Source organism: Penicillium crustosum (genome assembly GCF_028827405.1).
Source record: "Penicillium crustosum strain IBT 35664 chromosome Unknown utg000004l_segment0_segment0, whole genome shotgun sequence".
NCBI lineage: Eukaryota > Fungi > Ascomycota > Eurotiomycetes > Eurotiales > Aspergillaceae > Penicillium > Penicillium crustosum.
In genome coordinates this window covers 2,839,996-2,856,011 of record NW_026623125.1, presented here as the reverse complement: position 1 = coordinate 2,856,011, position 16,016 = coordinate 2,839,996, and the positions used below count along the sequence as shown (strand labels likewise).

Genomic DNA, 16,016 nt, shown 5'->3' with positions numbered 1-16,016 from the left:
TGATTTGCTATATGCTACCCCTTTTTAGTGATAGAATAAACCCATAAACGGACTGCAGAAGGCCTACAATCTAGTAAGTCAATCACTCCATTCAGTATCGTTGATCTGTCACTCGAATACAAATGACAGCGATCCAAATTACAGGTCGCCATTGTCAATGACCCGATAAAAGGGGCCTGCTAGAAACTGACTATCTAACAGACAATATAGATGTGTATAGCCTATATCCATTTATTCATGGACAGACAAGGTAGCTTTTTCTGAAGCATCCATCTTCGGTATCAAGGATAGCGATGTGAGCGCACTCGCCCTCCAAGTTTGAACTTTCCCAGCATGGAGCAGCACCTAGTTTGTCAACAATACAACTTTATATTTTTTTTTGCTCAAACGGACGAAAGAAAGACAAGTTGCACATATCCCTAACCATGATGCACGTGCCTTCCACGTGGTGTAAATACATGACGTAATCATGTGACATCCCCGCAGTTCAAATGTTCTTATCGGTTTCGCGTCCACGGGTCTCCACTTCTTCGGTTATCTTGGCCAAGACCTCCGCACCTTCCCAACGTTTATTCCCATTTTGTCTCTTCATTCTGTCCCGCAATGACAACTCTAGAATTATGCCGCCAAAACGTGAGCGTACGGTCCAGGGCTCGTGTTGGCCTTGCAAACAACGCCGGGTGAAATGTGATCTGGGGAAACCCTTGTGCCAGAGATGCATCTCGTCTGAGGCAAAGTGCTGTTATGACAAGCTTTTGATCCGGTGGAAAAAGACTTTACCAACACAAAACCGAGCCGTGCATCAATCGCCATTTACGAGCCTCAACCTGCATTTAAATGACAATACCTTGGCCAGTAGGGATCGCAAGGCCCTGGAATATTTTCAATTCGCCGTGTGGCCTCTTTTCACCACTGCGGCTCATCCTTGCCCTCCACCCATCCCTCTAGCCATGGAATTCCAACCGGTGCTTCTGGTTGTATGCGAATTGGCCGAGGCGCATCGTACACTGCGAGATGAGGCTGGGAATAGTACGGTGAGCGCACCGTTTGATAAAAGAATGAGCTGCCTGGCTTCAGTCAGAGAGCAGCTTCGAAATAATAATTCCAATCAGGGATCACTTTCGCCTCTTCTGGTCGCAGTATTTCTGCTGTACTTTTTGGACGGCTTTATTGAATGTGATCATCAATCTGCTTCGACGGCAAGTCATCACGTGGGCGTCCAAGCAATTGTCGATCACCTCGGAGGATTCACAGCTCTTATCAAAATGGGCCAAAAGGATATCACAATGCTCTTATCAGAGTTTGCATCCACAGACCTGACAAAGGCTCTCCTGGACGACCGGTCTCCTTGCTTTCCCGCTGAAATCTGGACACAGATAGAACACGGAACAGTCTGGTGGGACCAAGAAACATACGACGGCACAACATTAGCATCAGTGTTTAGGATAATGGCAGAGATGTCATTTTATCGCCAGCAAATCAAGGGAGACCCGGAGACGCTTTCAATGGAAGTCGTGCGAGATTTTGAGCGGTGTCTACAGCCGTCATTCCAGATCCTCAATGTCGACCATATCAAAAATCCCAATACCTACATGGTGCATGAATCGACGCTCGAACCGAGGATGCAGGCCGATTCATTTACGCGCGCCTTTCAACATAGTGCCCTCGTCTACCTCTACCGAGCAATATGTGGCCTTCCGCCGAGGCATTCATTGGTACAGCAGCATGTCCAGTCTGCCGTGGAATGTATCAGAAATATCTCGCCTCTTTCTAAAGCCCACAACTGTATAATATTCCCATTATACATCATGGGCGCCCACACGTTCCTACAAGATCAGCAGACATTTGTCTCGGAGAGACTTGATTCTATATACAAATATTTGCGCTTCAACTCCGTGCTGTTGGTTCGCGCGGCGTTGGAAGATTTATGGAAGTCACCGCGGCATAATGGGGATTGGTGGGATATGTTTAGATCACTAGGCGACCATGTGCTTGTGATTTAACTGTGGCTCTAATTACTATAAGCGTTGAAGCGAATACCATATATTAATGACATTTTGATTGATTTGGACACGGAGCTTTCCAAAATCGCCAATAAAGGCTTAGTTCAAATGACCTCGGAATCGCAATTACCCCCTCGTAGTCTGGAGCCTTGGACGTGCGGGGGTGAGATTATTTGAAATAGCTCTGCCTAGCCTGGAGGCCAGTGATAAAGCCCAGCTGTCACGACCTATTTGAATATCATCACGTTGCGTATCCTTGAATCTCTTCAACACATATACTGACTATGTCATCCGAACAACCACCATTCGATGATGAGTTTGATACTCTTGTCAAAGAGCAACTGGAAAAATGGAAAGTCCCCGGTTTGAGTATCGCGATTATCCATGGCCCCAATACCTACACTAAGGTAATCCCACTGATCCACTTGACACATTACATGCTCACGGAGTATAGGCATATGGAAAGGCAGAGCTGTCAGATGACAGCACAGGTCGACGATCTAGGGAGATGACCACCGATGCATTGTTCGCAACATGTAGCACCACCAAGGCCTTTACTGGTGCGACGACATCCATAGCAATCCAGGACAGCAAGGCCACCGAGTTCCCAATCGACTGGAACACGCCCGTGGCTTCCCTAATTCCAGCAGATTTTGTCCTGGAGAACGACTACGCGACCCAGAATATAACACTCGAAGATGCGCTATCTCATCGGTCGGGCATGCCTGAGCATAACTGGACCTTAGCTTTATTTTCAAAGAAGGGCGCAACACCAGGCTCGATAGTCCGCGCGATGCGACACATGCCTCTCGCAACGCCACCTCGCACCAAGTACCACTACAGTAATCATATGTGCATCGCCGTGTCGCATGCGTTGGAGCAATATACCAGCGAAACGCTAGGAGCTTTCATGAAGAACCGCATCTGGGACCCGCTCGGTATGAGCGAAACGTTCTTCTCGTCAAGCGAAGCAAAAGCAAACCCAGCAACCGCTACAAAGGTTGTACAACCATACAACTGGGTTCGTACAAATGAAGGCGGAAAGTTTGTCCCACAGCCAGAGCATGACTGGCCAGCTAACAGCGGTGCTGGTGCTATCGTCAGTAACGTTCTCGACTACGCCAATTGGGTGCGGGAGTGGATTGAAAGAGCCGGACCATTGAAAGGACATGACAGCTTAACGGATCCGCGGACAATATATTTCCAGAACGATGACTTGAATCTGCCAGCTCCGTATCATGCGTATGCGCTCGGATGGGTCGTGGATAACTACCGCGGTCAGCATTTATATAGCCATTGCGGTGGTTGGCCTGGCTACGCGAGTTGGGTGGGCTTCGTCCCCGAGAAAAAATTTGGATTTGTGGTTATGGGCAATTCGTTTTCGGCTCGATATGCTGCGTTTAGATTGGTCACTTATCTTTTGGATAGGCGGCTTGGTCTATCCGACGATCCCAAATATGAGGAGCAGGTTGCTGCTTGTATTGAAAGACAAACTGAGGCCTGGGAGTCGAGTCTTAAAAGTGAAGACATAGAGAACTCGAAGCAGCGGTTGTTCTCTCCTTTGCCTGATTCTCCGATTCCATATTCATTACATATATCTGGATATACCGGAACATACAGACACCCCACGGGTGCAACCTTTACCATCCAGATAATCAATGACTGGCTTATCGCTGACCTGCAGGATCGAGTGATCCCGTGTGAATTGTTGTTTGTTCATGCAAGCGGAGAATTCTTCGTAGGAAGAATACAGAGTGAAGGATTGGACTTGATCTCCCCCTTCCCAGTGGAATTCTATATTAATGCCTCGGGTGTTGCTCAAAGAGTTGGACTTCTGTTGGAGCCTGCGATGAAGGAAGAAAAGCTCTGGTTTGATCGTTGTCGTTCTTAAGTTTTTATGTTGCTACGTAAGAGACAAAAAAGAAAAGCGAGAGGGATCTGATACATACATAATACCAATTCTTGCCTAAAGACCGTAGATTTCTCATTTCCCCTGCTATTAATGTATTAAAATAATCAAAACCAAATCCAGTCCTAGCTCTATTATCTCCCAATTACCAACTCGTTAACCCCTTCACCCGATCGAACCCACCCCTCAACTGTGACTCTGCGTGAACAACCTTTCCCTGGAGAACAGTGTACTTGACAATGCCCTCACAATGCTCAGGCCGTACACGCGCGAGCCAAATCATCTGCTGATCCTTCTTGCGATAAACCAAAACATTTGCGGAGAACTTGTGTCCGCCGACATGCGAGACGAAGAAGATCCCAACTCCACCAGCCCGGGAATCATCTGCATCCCGATCCAGCCCTAGCGGACGGAGATGTCGCTCTAACTCGCGCTTAATCAGTGGCGCTGTAATACCACAGCGCGCGTCTCGGCGCCCGTGCGAACACAGTAGTATCACGTAGTCAAGTTCACAGGGTCGAGCGCTCATCCCATCCGTAGGAGAGACGGTGCCATTTTCATTTTGCTGTTCGGTGGGGTGGTCGATGTATCTGGATATCAGATCTGGAACGTCTGTTTGAGTGACAGAGTCGATATATGTGAATGATGGTAAAATTAAAACTGTTGTAGCTTTGTTGGAATTTTCGTCTGTGGTTTGTTGTTCTGGAGGAGTGAGATTTGATGCCGAGACCATCATGCGCTGGTTTGGGTATTAGTGGAGGCTGACTAGATGCGAATTTGAAAGCATACACCGTGATCTGACTTTGCCCCATCGAATGCTTCCATCAAGCTGCCTGTCATGTTTTCGACATGCTTTTCCTTCCAGTCGGATTGACCCGTTGCCACGAGAACATGGGCGTGGAATTCTTTGATTTGGCCATAAAGAGGTCCCGACGTCTCAACTTTGACTTTTGACGGAAACTGTATCGTGCAGTCGGCGCAGTCCTTTAAACATTCGGGGCCGTCCTCTTTTGGATCCACTTTGGGAAAAACGAAGTCGTTGGTGCCTGTGCGGCCAAAGGAAAGCAAGGAACGCAGCATGGTCAAGGTGCGACTCAATTGTGAAGGTAAAGTTGGAAGTTGCAAGCTGAGTATAGGAGACGTTTTGGAAATTGAAGGTTGCGTGGAGATCTGGAGATAGATATAGAGCCCAGTATCTCCGAGCGACGCCCGGAGTCGGGTTGAAATGCCGAACCCCGAGCTTACAGGGTTATTTATCTCCAGACTAGGATCTCTAATGTTAAGTGGAGACGATTCTTTTGAGAACCCCATTTTATATTGAGGCTAGTTTATTTAGTTTAACGCCGCGGTGAATTACGGCCACTTAGCATCCCTGTATTTGATTTACATCAACACATCATATCACGTCGTATCCTACTAACCTTAAATGGCTGGTAATTATTCGTTGAGCCTGATGAGGTATACCTGAAGCCCAGCCTTATCAGATGCGCGGGAATTTAGCACTCAATATCAGCCTCAACTCGCCCACGTGTTTGGAAAATAGCGTATAGTGAACCGTCTGTGGTGTCGTGAAACAGAAACTGTACAAAGACGGCCACCTTTGCGTCTTGTGTATCGCATCGAAATTCTCGTTTAGGGCAGAATAAGGTAGAAAAATTTCGACGATTGAAGTAGGGAGCACTAGTGAAACAGACTTTGAAACCAGGTCAAACATGGCGTCGGGTATTTCCAGGCAAGACTTGTTTCATTAGTCCTATTCTGTGAGTAACAATTAGGTGAAACAACCCTGTGTGCAGAGTACTACATAACTGCTCGTACCAGCATGGCAAGTAAACCAAAGGCATGAACGCGTCCAACGTATATGGGCAGTGTTAATACGGCTATTGTCGTGGTTCGAAATTAGACCAACATTGGAATTATCGCGTGTTATTGCCAAGGGAGGTGGTTTCCTATTGCCAATGCCTATTGCCAATGCTTGAATATTTCCCTGTAGGCCTTGGGAGATATGACTTGCAAAGTGTGAAAGATAGGAAAATATACCCCATGTCAATGACAAACAAGTGCATGCCGAGCCCCTTGGCATCCGGTTGTTCACGGAACCATCGGGGGCTTGGGTTTTGTGGGTCAGCGAAAAATATACACGAAAGGGAATATGCAGGGTATGGCGAAGAAAGAAGAAGAGAAGAAAAGAAGAGAGATGTCCTATTCTTTGGTTCTTTGAGTGATGCATATCAAGTGGGAGGAAAGAAAATAAAATAAAATAAGAAAAATAAAAAATAAAAAATAAAAAATAAAAACGCGACTTCGGTCAGACTTTCCGGATTAGGCAGTTCCACGACCCAGAGCGGGACCACGTAAGCCGAGAGCTGGAGCCAATTCCCACGAGACTTTCCTAACATCTCGGCTGTAAGATCTTTCCCAAGTATAAGCTTGTCTACAACATTGAGAGTATGGATATTCAAGGCAATATCCAGCCCGATCGTGTGCGAAAGCGCCGGCGCCGCACAATGGCGTGCACCCAGTGTCGCACGCGCAAGTTGCGATGCGATCGCGAGTATCCAACTTGCAGTCGGTGTTTGAAGAGCAGAACCCCGAGCAAATGTACATATGAGGATGGCTTTCTATGGCAGCAGCCCACCACTGTCACAAATACTGCATTTACCTCCGACCGAGGCTCCGGGGTATCCATGTCCAGAGATACACCAATAGAGACACCTCCGGATTCGGGGATACCGACGGTGTCAACTCGGACGGAAACTTTCCCAGCTAGTGATCCACCTCGCATGGCTATGGCTGGCGGTCCAATGCATCACGAGTATCATGGTCTTACGGGCCATGCTCTTGCACCTCCCTACAGAGGTCGACCACACGACAGAGAGCGAAAGGACTGCTTTTTGGAAACTGTTCTTGGTGCTCCTAAAGCCGCTGTTAATCAAGAACCTTATCTGAACACGAGTGTTTTACAGCGTCCCAAGCGCCCGGCCCCCACATCGGAGCATGATATGCAAGCACCATCGCAGGTCGACGATGCGCACATTGACGAAGAAGAGGACCCGTTGTCACCTACAGATCAGCTCGACCTCGCTCCTCGCATGATGATGAGGGGCCGTGAAACTAAGACGCGGTTTAGTGGTTCAGGCATTTTTGCCAGCCTGGTAGCACAGGTCTGTCTCCGCTCTCCAGTTTCCATTTTCTAACAATGGCAATCAAAATACGGAGGCTGACCTATTCACAGTTTCCGGATATAAGATCGTTTGCAGAGGAGGTCAGACTCTCTACCCCGGTTTTTGCGCAACTTCAGCCAGACCTGAGAAGGATTAAGCGCGGCCTATTCAAAGTCATGGTGATCACTCGGCCCTTTCCCGATCCTACTACCGCTTCGCTAATTAACATGCTGCCCTCGCGTGGTGTGGTTGATGAGCTGGTTGGTCTGTATATCACTTATATAGAGTCCACTCACCGCATTCTTCACGTTCCGTCCTTCTTACGAGAACTTGACCAATTTTGGGCCATGTTGGACAGCCCGGCCTCAATATCTGCTGCCTTTGCAGTTCAGTTATTGCTGGTCCTTTCCTGTGCATGGAACCTTGCAGATTTTGCTAGTCTACAGTCGAAAAATGCGGGCGAACTCAAGTGCCAGTCTGCAGTGGAGTGGACGCTGCACGCAGGGAAATGGATCGAGAATCTTCACACGAAGCGTCCGGAGATCACATCGATGCGACTATCTATTCTGTTGATTTTGGCCCATAACTCCCACGGGATGAGGCGCAGCCAGGCTTGGCTCACAACAAGTACATTGGTCAAACAAGCAATGATGGCAGGGTACCATCGTGACCCGAGCCGGTACACACGGATCTCCATATTCAATAAGGAGATGCGACGGCGAATATGGACCACCATTGTGGAACTGGACCTGCAGATTGCTCTTGACCGGGGAATGCCACCGTCAGTACAAAGCTTCGACTATGATGCGGCTCCGGGCCTGAACATTCACGACGACGACATCCACGAGAACAGCACTGAAGTTCCCGAATGCCGCCCAATAAGTGAAATTACCGACTCATCCTTCCAGTCTATCATGAGTCGCTCACTACCTCTTCGACTTCAAGCATGTTCTCTCATGCACTCTCCGCGGATCAGCTGTCGATATGAGGATATTCAACGCCTAGACGGCGAACTCACCCGGCATCTTTCTCGGGTTCCTACGTGGGTGACAGCAGACCCCAATGACATCGTCACCCAACACAAAGTAATTTTGTGGAAAGGGTTGATTGAGACCAAACTTTCACAGTCCTTACTGTCTGTTCACACCCCTTTCGCCATCGAAGCACGGCGAGAATCACTCTTTGCTCCCTCCGCGCGTACTCGCATGGACGCCGCGATCAGAATACTGTCAACCCAGCGCCGGGTACACGAGATCTCGCGAACGCTATCGCTATCCATGCTTGGAGAATGGACTATCCAAGCCTACATTTCTATCTGCCAATTGCTACACACAACCGAATTCGACACCTGTAAGTTCTCCCTTCGATTCAATACTCGATCATAAGAACCCAAACTCATACCTTGCAGCTGCCCCATCCCACCCCATCTCATCAACCTTCATTCTCCACAATATCCCCGGTATCCCCGAGTCGCTCCTATCACTCGTAGAAACAGCCCTGATCGCTTTGGAAGAGCGGTCCATTTTAATGACCAAGGGAGCAAAAGACTATTATTTCCTCTCAACGATCGTCGCCCTAGTCAAATCCCGACTCTGGCCGACACAGGCAAGTATGTATAAGCAGCAGGTTGTCGAGCGGGTCCTATCCTTTGCACAGATTCTCTTCACCCGCCATATGAACTGCGACCACCTCGGCGACAAAGGGATGGGCAATTTCAAGAACAACCAGCTGGCTGCATTTATGGCAGCTCCCACAATGGTACCTGTGATGCAGCCCGAATTTGATCCCAATGGGATGCATCCACCGCCGCAACCCGGCGTGATGGTGAGTTCTACGTTATCCTCCGTTCTTGTCTTCTTCATGCTAACCTTGACTTCCCAGCCACCTGGCGAGTTCGACCCTTTCTTGGAGATCTTCGATTGGGAGGATCTGACAAGCATGACATTTCCCTGCTGAGCAAAATGGTTCAAGCGGGTATTGACCTTTTATACTGATACTGTACGATATATGTCTGATCTTTCTACATTTGCTATGCCCCTACCATTGTACATATTTGAACTGCTCACGCAATGCCCATGGTAAATGTCAAGAAAGCTAGTCCTCGCAATGCAGTCATTAACATCTTCTTGCGTAATCATGAATGTTGTCAATCAGTCGGATCCACCATGAGATCATGATCGGAGATATCAAGATCGACGGCATGCAAGGGGTGCATACAAAGTATCAGACAAGAAAGCACAGTCACACTTAGCACATATTCTTGTATTCACCCTTACTCGCAAGTGCCGAGCCTTATATGGAACTATTTTTTTCTCTAGTTTTGACAGTTGTGCGTTGCTTTTGTAAACGAGGGACCTGTGAATTACTGCATCGGGTTAGTTTTGCCTTTTTGGATTTAGCACCCCAATACTCCGTACACTGTCACGTAACCTCCTTCGATGCTGCCAGCATAAAAGACCCGTCTTCGCTGCTCCTCCCTTTCTCTCACCTTTCCATTATTCTGCCTCTCTAGTACGTAAATGCAGCGGCAGCCAATCGTAGTTCCTAAGCCCAGGCTCTTTTCTGTAGAAACAATGTTTTACCGCGGTAAGATCTGTTCGTTCAGTGGTATCTTAATTGGGCCAAGTATCACTCTAAGCAAGCCTGAGGAGAAACGCTAACGGCCTCTGGGTCGTATGAAGCCTGAGGTAGCCTGATTAAAAAAGGGCACCTATGTAGACTGCAGGGGTTCATGCACATATTATGTGCTTCTTACCAGATCACCCGCATGATGCACAACGCATGATGTGGCATATGCTTTCTGGACCATGAAGCATACAGGACGGGTGGAGATATGATCTGCGCGGGTCCACATGATGTATCTGGGCTCCCCTTGAACGCGAGGAAGCTATCTTGCTTTTACTTCCTCACGCTACATCTTGTATCTACCGCCAAGTTATCAAATTTCCGCGCCGCCTGTGTGCTTGAATCTCCAAAGAGGGGTACCGTGTCGAGCTGCCAGTCCGAGTCGGAGCACCCGTCCTGAACACCGGTAGGCTCACTATCATCAGATAGGGTTGTACCATTGCTAGTACATTTCACGAATTGAATCCAACCATACATAGAGCCGTAACTTCTATGTTCGGAATGGACCGTGGCGCTTATCACTGGGTAGCCTAGAAAATCTTCCGGTTTGTATTGAGGGAAAATTATGGCTGATCCCGAAGCAATAGGATCGGTGTTTGGCATTAAAGTGGCACGTAGCATAGCATACTGGTGACTGTATGCCTTGAAAGATCGCTCCAAGAGCTGGGTAGAAGACGTCATTGGCATAGGAGACGAGATTGGGAGTTCGCGGCTGGAGAGATAGGTTGCTCACATTTGGCGTAACAGTCTCATAGGGGCTTCTGAGTGTTGCTTTTTATATGTGCCAAGGCAACACTTTGATTTTAGGCAGCAGTTGCACTCAGCAAAATTACCAACAAATTTCCGCGATGACTTCATTAGCTCATTAGATTACCGTTGATATTTCAGCATGGATGTTTGAACTTTTGTGAGTCAGCAGCAAGATGCGCGGGATATATCGACTCTTGGCCTCCCTCATGCTGAGAAGCCCATGACACATTAACTTGTAGCATTATAACAACTCCTCGAACAGTCATACTCATCAGTTGCAATCAGATGGTGCCATTATTAACTGCACATAAAGCCATATATCCGTAATGCAATGTGCACTCATCAAAACGTGACAACTTAACCTCTGGTAGTGGCAATTAACTGCCAATCTGCCAATCAACGTGGTGTCGTGTTGCATTCGCCGGTGATTATCCAAGTCGACAGCCATTTGCTTCTTGTGTTACCCTCATCTGAGTAGAAGATATTCTTCGCCAAAAGCCGTATAACCGATCTACTAACAATCATACTGTTGAATCGATCGCTGCATTCTACGCAAGATGATCACCCTTACTTTACTGTTTTGCCCGACCAAAACCTGTTGCTGCCACCGATCGGCATGGGTAGTCATCTAGTTCCCAGCCAAATGGTATAGTTCTCCCCGGTGCATCGTAGTGCATAATACAAAGAACAGGATAATGGAGGGGAGGGAAAGAGAAGTATCTTATAGGCGCTCAAATAAACCGGGTGAAAAGGGAGCAGACTTGAATTCAGCTGAAAGGGAGCCATTTTCAGTGTCGTTTAGCCGCTAGTAGAAACCGGGGGGGAAAGCCGTATAAGTCGAGCGTCAATATCACCTAGGCAAGACCGGAAGATGATTAAAATTGCTAGGCGGGTGCAGAATAGTGGTGTTATAAGGTAGTGGGCGGTTAAGGGGCGGCCGGACGTCCAAAGTTACGGGTAGTAAGGCAGCCGTTTCTGGCCTCAAAGGCGGTCATTTTCGGCGTCAATCCCATAGGTCCTCATATTCTAGTTGTAAAGATCCTTGCCGTTTAGCGTGAAGCATTACTGGTCATTGATCGTCATTCTAGCTATTGTGGGGACGATACGCAATAATCACGCCTTGCAGATCGAGCTCTAGGGCCTATACTGTACATCCACAACATATGTCATATGGCACAAAGTATTTTTGCAAAAAAAAAGGGAAAAAACAACACCAAAGATAAATGGATATGAAGAATATGCAACAAAATAAAGATGTACTCAGGGACACTCAGTTCAACGAAAGCCAATCAGAGAAAACTGGCTGCCTTGAGAATTGCGGGTCTAGTACCTGGCGGTACTTCGGTACAAGGCAAAAAATAGCCTTGGGGCAAGGTACTTCCAGGTACCGCCAGGTACTCTTCCAAATATAGCCTAAGACCCCCTAAAACACTTGGCTTTGCAATTAGCTTCGATGAGGCTCGACGGCTGTGCTTCTTTTTCTTTTCCTGTTTTTTTGTTCTTAGCTCCTTGCCACTTGCAAATTTATACCATGTGTTTCTCCCTTGCTTGCCTCAATTCTCCTATCCCCACTCCTACTCTACCTACCCTTTTCCCCCTTTCGCCGCATTGACCATTCAAACATCCATCAGTTGAAGACAACAGAGCCATGTGTATCACGATCTGATAACTCCTCATCCCCCGGCCAGCTAGGCCAATTCCCATCATATAATCCCTGCATCCGATCGCACATAATTCCATGTACATAATCATCTCGAAGATGCATTACCTCCCACTCCTATCAATAATCATTGCGATCGCAGCCCCACTGGCGGGGGCCGTCCCAGCCCAAGACCAGGGACACAACGCGAAACAAGTATACCGAACAACAGACAAATTCCCACTCGCAAATCCAGGAAATATCGCAGCCCACGACCCAAACATTATTCTCCACGACGAGCACTACTACCTTTTCAAAGGCGGGATCAACATCCCAATCTTCAAATCAGCCAACATATCCGGCCCATGGGAACAGCTCGGCACAGTCCTAGCCGGCGATAGTATAATCCCAAAAGGAAACCGATCGCGCCCATGGGCACCGACAACAATTGAAAAGAACGGCACGTTCTACTGCTATTACACGCTGAGCGCGAGAGGGTCCCGCAACAGCGCGATTGGCGTCGCAACGACAACAGCCCTTGACGGCAGCCCCTGGACAGATCACGGTGTCGTTATTAACACCGGCAAAGGCGCTGGGTCCGAAGTATGGCCGTATACGGTTACGAATGCCATTGATGCATCTGTGAGCGTTGACCAAGACTCCGGCCAAATCTATCTTAATTACGGAAGCTTCTGGCAGGATATATGGCAGGTTCCGCTGGCGGATGATTTGCTTTCTGTCAAGGATGCAGATGCGCCTGATGCCGTGCACTTGACGTTTATCCCACATGCAAAGTCTAAGCCCGAGGAGGGCTCGTGGATGAGTTTTCGAGAGGGGTTTTATTATCTTTGGTTCAGTCATGGGGATTGTTGTAACTTCAAGGACGGATTCCCTGCGCGTGGGAAGGAGTATAGTATTCGCGTCGGAAGGTCGAAGAATGTGCGTGGGCCTTTTGAGGATAGGAAGGGGAAATCTTTGCTTGATGGAGGTGGCACGGTGGTTTATGGTTCGAACCATGGGGTCGTGTATGCTCCTGGTGGACTGGGTGTCTTGGCTGGGAATAATGATTCCATGCCAGATATTCTCTATTATCATTACTTGAATACGTCGATGGGGTTCAAGCATGGGGTGAGTCTTCTTTTCATTTTTGTTGGTATTCGAACTAAGTGTTCTCGCAGGAAGCACAGCTCGGCTGGAACTATTTGGACTATGAGGACGGGTGGCCGGTGACTGCTGGAAGCCAAAATGCCACATCCAGTGCCGCGTTCGTTTATGGACCTCAAATTCCCAGCTGGGGTTATCTTGTGGTCATTTTCGGTAAGGGCGGACTGGCCAATGTTTATGTGTTCTATGCTAACGCCTGCCTATAGGCTTATTACTATGCATATGGTCATAGCAGCAGTTCTGTCCTGCTTAGCTCAATACTCTCATGGTCCTTTCTTCGTGCATTTTAGCGATTCTACTCATATAGATGGCGCGAGCGTTTTATTATCCCGGGATTATGTTTATCACCTAACGATCGTTCCATTCAGTTCATCATCATCAATGCATGTAATTAGCATATCAAGCCATGACGCTAAACCCAACAATTCATGCCATAAACTTCAACCTCGCTCCATGCCTTTTAAGCCAATAACTTATTCCCACCCACCATCAACACTAAGAATTTGTCCAGTCGTATACGACGAAGCATCACTGAGCAAGAAAACAACCGTCTGAGCAACCTCCTCGCCCGTGCCAATGCGTGGGATACTGACTGGCGGAATAGAAATTCCACCCTGAATTTCCTTCGCCATCTCCAGCAAAGGCGTCTGAATAGAACCCCTAACACAACTCAATTAGCCAACGCCCTCACCAAAATACAACCAAACACAAATACTCACGGTGCAACAGCATTAACCCTAATCTCCGGCCCAACCTCCTTCGAAACAGACTTCGTCAACCCAGAAACAGCATGCTTCGTAGTCGAATAAGCAGCATGCAACGCAAACCCCTTAATCCCCTGAATACTCGACGCATTAACAATACTACCCTTTCCCCCAGGCGCGGTCGCAGTAATCGCCCTCAGCTGCGCGCGCAGACAGTACATCAACCCGGTGACATTGACGCGCATCAACATATCCCATTCAGCGTCATCCTGGTCGACGAACTTTCCAGTGCCATGTGCTTTGCCGATTGTGCCAGCCATGTTTGCTGCACCGTCCAATCGCCCGAAGTACGACACCGTGCTGGCGATCCAATCTTGTACGGCGGTCACATTGCTGATGTCCAATACGGTTGTTGTAATTGTTAAAGCTGTTGAGGTACCGAATTCGGTTTCGATTGTTTGTCGCGCTGTGGTGAGGACTTTTTCGCTTAGGTCTGCGAGGGAGAGGAGGGCTCCTTGCGCATGTAGTTGGCGTGCGACGGCGAGTCCGATTCCGCCAAGGCCTGTTACGGCGTACACTTTGCCTTTGACGGAGTCCATTTTTGGTGTTGGTTTGTTGGGTATGTGTTTGGTTTGCAGGATTGGGGAGGTTTTGTTATGAATTGGGAGTGTTGTAGCTTGCGTTACATGTGGCATGTGACGGTTACCTTGAATGATGGCGGGGATATAACGTGGGGTCGGAGATTCTCCGTGGCTAATCTGGGGGACATTTGCGGGTTGTTGGAGTTGCATTTTATGGATAATAGGCTAAATGGGGTAATTCGGGCATCATTGGACATTCATCTATGGAGTACCCCTGAGCACCATTTGTGGGTAAGTCAAATTCTATATCTTCCTAAACACTCTGTGAGTATAAAAAATAAGTTAGACGAAGTCCAAATTCACTTGCCAGATTTACTTTGCAATTTATTTCTCTGTTTAAGATATAATTAATGCTCATTACTTACAGGTCTCGAATCAAAATCCCCTGCCTTATGCAGGCTTGCGGTTATATGCAGTTCGGGTTGTTGCATATTCTGGCGTATGCTTCTGCGAAGTGGCTTACATTCCAGAGATAAAAAAGCGCTTGTTTATTTGACACGCCCATGCATACATCAATTGCTTGTTATTGCCAAGTTGATTGGGGCTTGCCAAGAAGTCAGCATTTCCACGGTTGAATATCCCAAATTGGTAATTTGTATAGAAAAGAATGACTGAAGTACAAATGTTTCATATAAGCAGCATCTAGCGACAAACGTGCATCAACTGAAAGTCTCAGGTCTGAGCAGAGAAAGCTAATGGATTCGATTCTGACCTGTCCTAAGCCATATGTATCAAATATATCTCCGAGAAGTTTCTTGCGTAGATTAGCTTTCCAGCAATATCTACAGTAATATATTCACATCTCATCGGACCAACTTCATAAATCGCAAACGGGTATCTCAAACTGCAACAAAATCAACATCCCCCTAGTCCCCTCAAATAACCATCCCTAACAGAAGCATTCCCCCAACCATCAAAGACACCCAGCCCACCGCGGGACGCCCCAATGCCCCAGAACTCTTATCCCTTTTGGTCCCATGAACAACCTTCTCAGCATTCAAGCAGTACATGACTTTCTCAGCTTCAGCCGAAGTCTTCGAATCACAGACAGCCGTGCAGGCGTTCGGATCCTCAGTAATCCACACCGCACTCGGACAGCAAGACTGCAAGACCGCCTTCATATCTCTGTAGTGGTCTTTTGTCTGGTACAGCGGGACCAGATTATAATATTGGACATTGGATACCATGGCCGGCACCGCGTCGCTCGAGTTGGCGCATTGAGCCGGCTGTATGAATTGCGTGCTGTTGGTGGTGTTTCCGATGGAAGATGACATGGTGGTTTGTGCTTGCCGGGTTGATCCGGTCCTGGATATTTCGCGACGTGACGCGAAACAGGATTTTAGGTGTTATTTAGGGTGGAGATGTGGAGTTGATCGTGGTTCGTGGAGAGAGGGAAAGATGTGTGGTTCGACAACAT

The 16,016-nt window shown here is 47.8% G+C and overlaps 7 protein-coding genes across 7 annotated transcripts; 4 read left to right on the top strand and 3 right to left on the bottom strand.

Annotated features, from left to right (window-relative positions):
• Positions 1-1,265: 1,265 nt before the first annotated feature.
• N7487_010114 (uncharacterized protein) lies at positions 1,266-2,003 on the top strand (the record flags this gene model as incomplete). Its single annotated transcript, XM_056877844.1, has 1 exon — positions 1,266-2,003. The coding sequence occupies one exon, from the start codon at positions 1,266-1,268 to the stop codon at positions 2,001-2,003; it is 738 nt and encodes a 245-aa protein (XP_056726424.1).
• A 284-nt stretch (positions 2,004-2,287) lies between these two features.
• Positions 2,288-3,894, top strand: N7487_010113 (uncharacterized protein; the record flags this gene model as incomplete). The annotated part of the gene is made up of 2 exons (XM_056877843.1): positions 2,288-2,410; positions 2,458-3,894. The coding sequence occupies 2 exons, from the start codon at positions 2,288-2,290 to the stop codon at positions 3,892-3,894; spliced, it is 1,560 nt and encodes a 519-aa protein (XP_056726423.1).
• Positions 3,895-4,057: 163 nt separating this feature from the next.
• Positions 4,058-4,992, bottom strand: N7487_010112 (sucrase/ferredoxin-like domain-containing protein; the record flags this gene model as incomplete). The annotated part of the gene is made up of 2 exons (XM_056877842.1): positions 4,058-4,651; positions 4,702-4,992. The coding sequence occupies 2 exons, from the start codon at positions 4,990-4,992 to the stop codon at positions 4,058-4,060; spliced, it is 885 nt and encodes a 294-aa protein (XP_056726422.1).
• Positions 4,993-6,362: 1,370 nt separating this feature from the next.
• Positions 6,363-9,032, top strand: N7487_010111 (putative C6 transcription factor; the record flags this gene model as incomplete). The annotated part of the gene is made up of 4 exons (XM_056877841.1): positions 6,363-7,076; positions 7,148-8,426; positions 8,485-8,900; positions 8,958-9,032. The coding sequence occupies 4 exons, from the start codon at positions 6,363-6,365 to the stop codon at positions 9,030-9,032; spliced, it is 2,484 nt and encodes an 827-aa protein (XP_056726421.1).
• A 3,157-nt stretch (positions 9,033-12,189) lies between these two features.
• Positions 12,190-13,460, top strand: N7487_010110 (uncharacterized protein; the record flags this gene model as incomplete). The annotated part of the gene is made up of 2 exons (XM_056877840.1): positions 12,190-13,218; positions 13,269-13,460. The coding sequence occupies 2 exons, from the start codon at positions 12,190-12,192 to the stop codon at positions 13,458-13,460; spliced, it is 1,221 nt and encodes a 406-aa protein (XP_056726420.1).
• A 267-nt stretch (positions 13,461-13,727) lies between these two features.
• N7487_010109 (SDR family NAD(P)-dependent oxidoreductase) lies at positions 13,728-14,557 on the bottom strand (the record flags this gene model as incomplete). Its single annotated transcript, XM_056877839.1, has 2 exons — positions 13,728-13,914; positions 13,974-14,557. 2 exons carry the CDS (start codon positions 14,555-14,557, stop codon positions 13,728-13,730), a joined length of 771 nt encoding a protein of 256 aa, XP_056726419.1.
• Positions 14,558-15,474: 917 nt separating this feature from the next.
• N7487_010108 (uncharacterized protein) lies at positions 15,475-15,873 on the bottom strand (the record flags this gene model as incomplete). The annotated part of the gene is made up of 1 exon (XM_056877838.1): positions 15,475-15,873. One exon carries the CDS (start codon positions 15,871-15,873, stop codon positions 15,475-15,477), a length of 399 nt encoding a protein of 132 aa, XP_056726418.1.
• Positions 15,874-16,016: the final 143 nt, after the last annotated feature.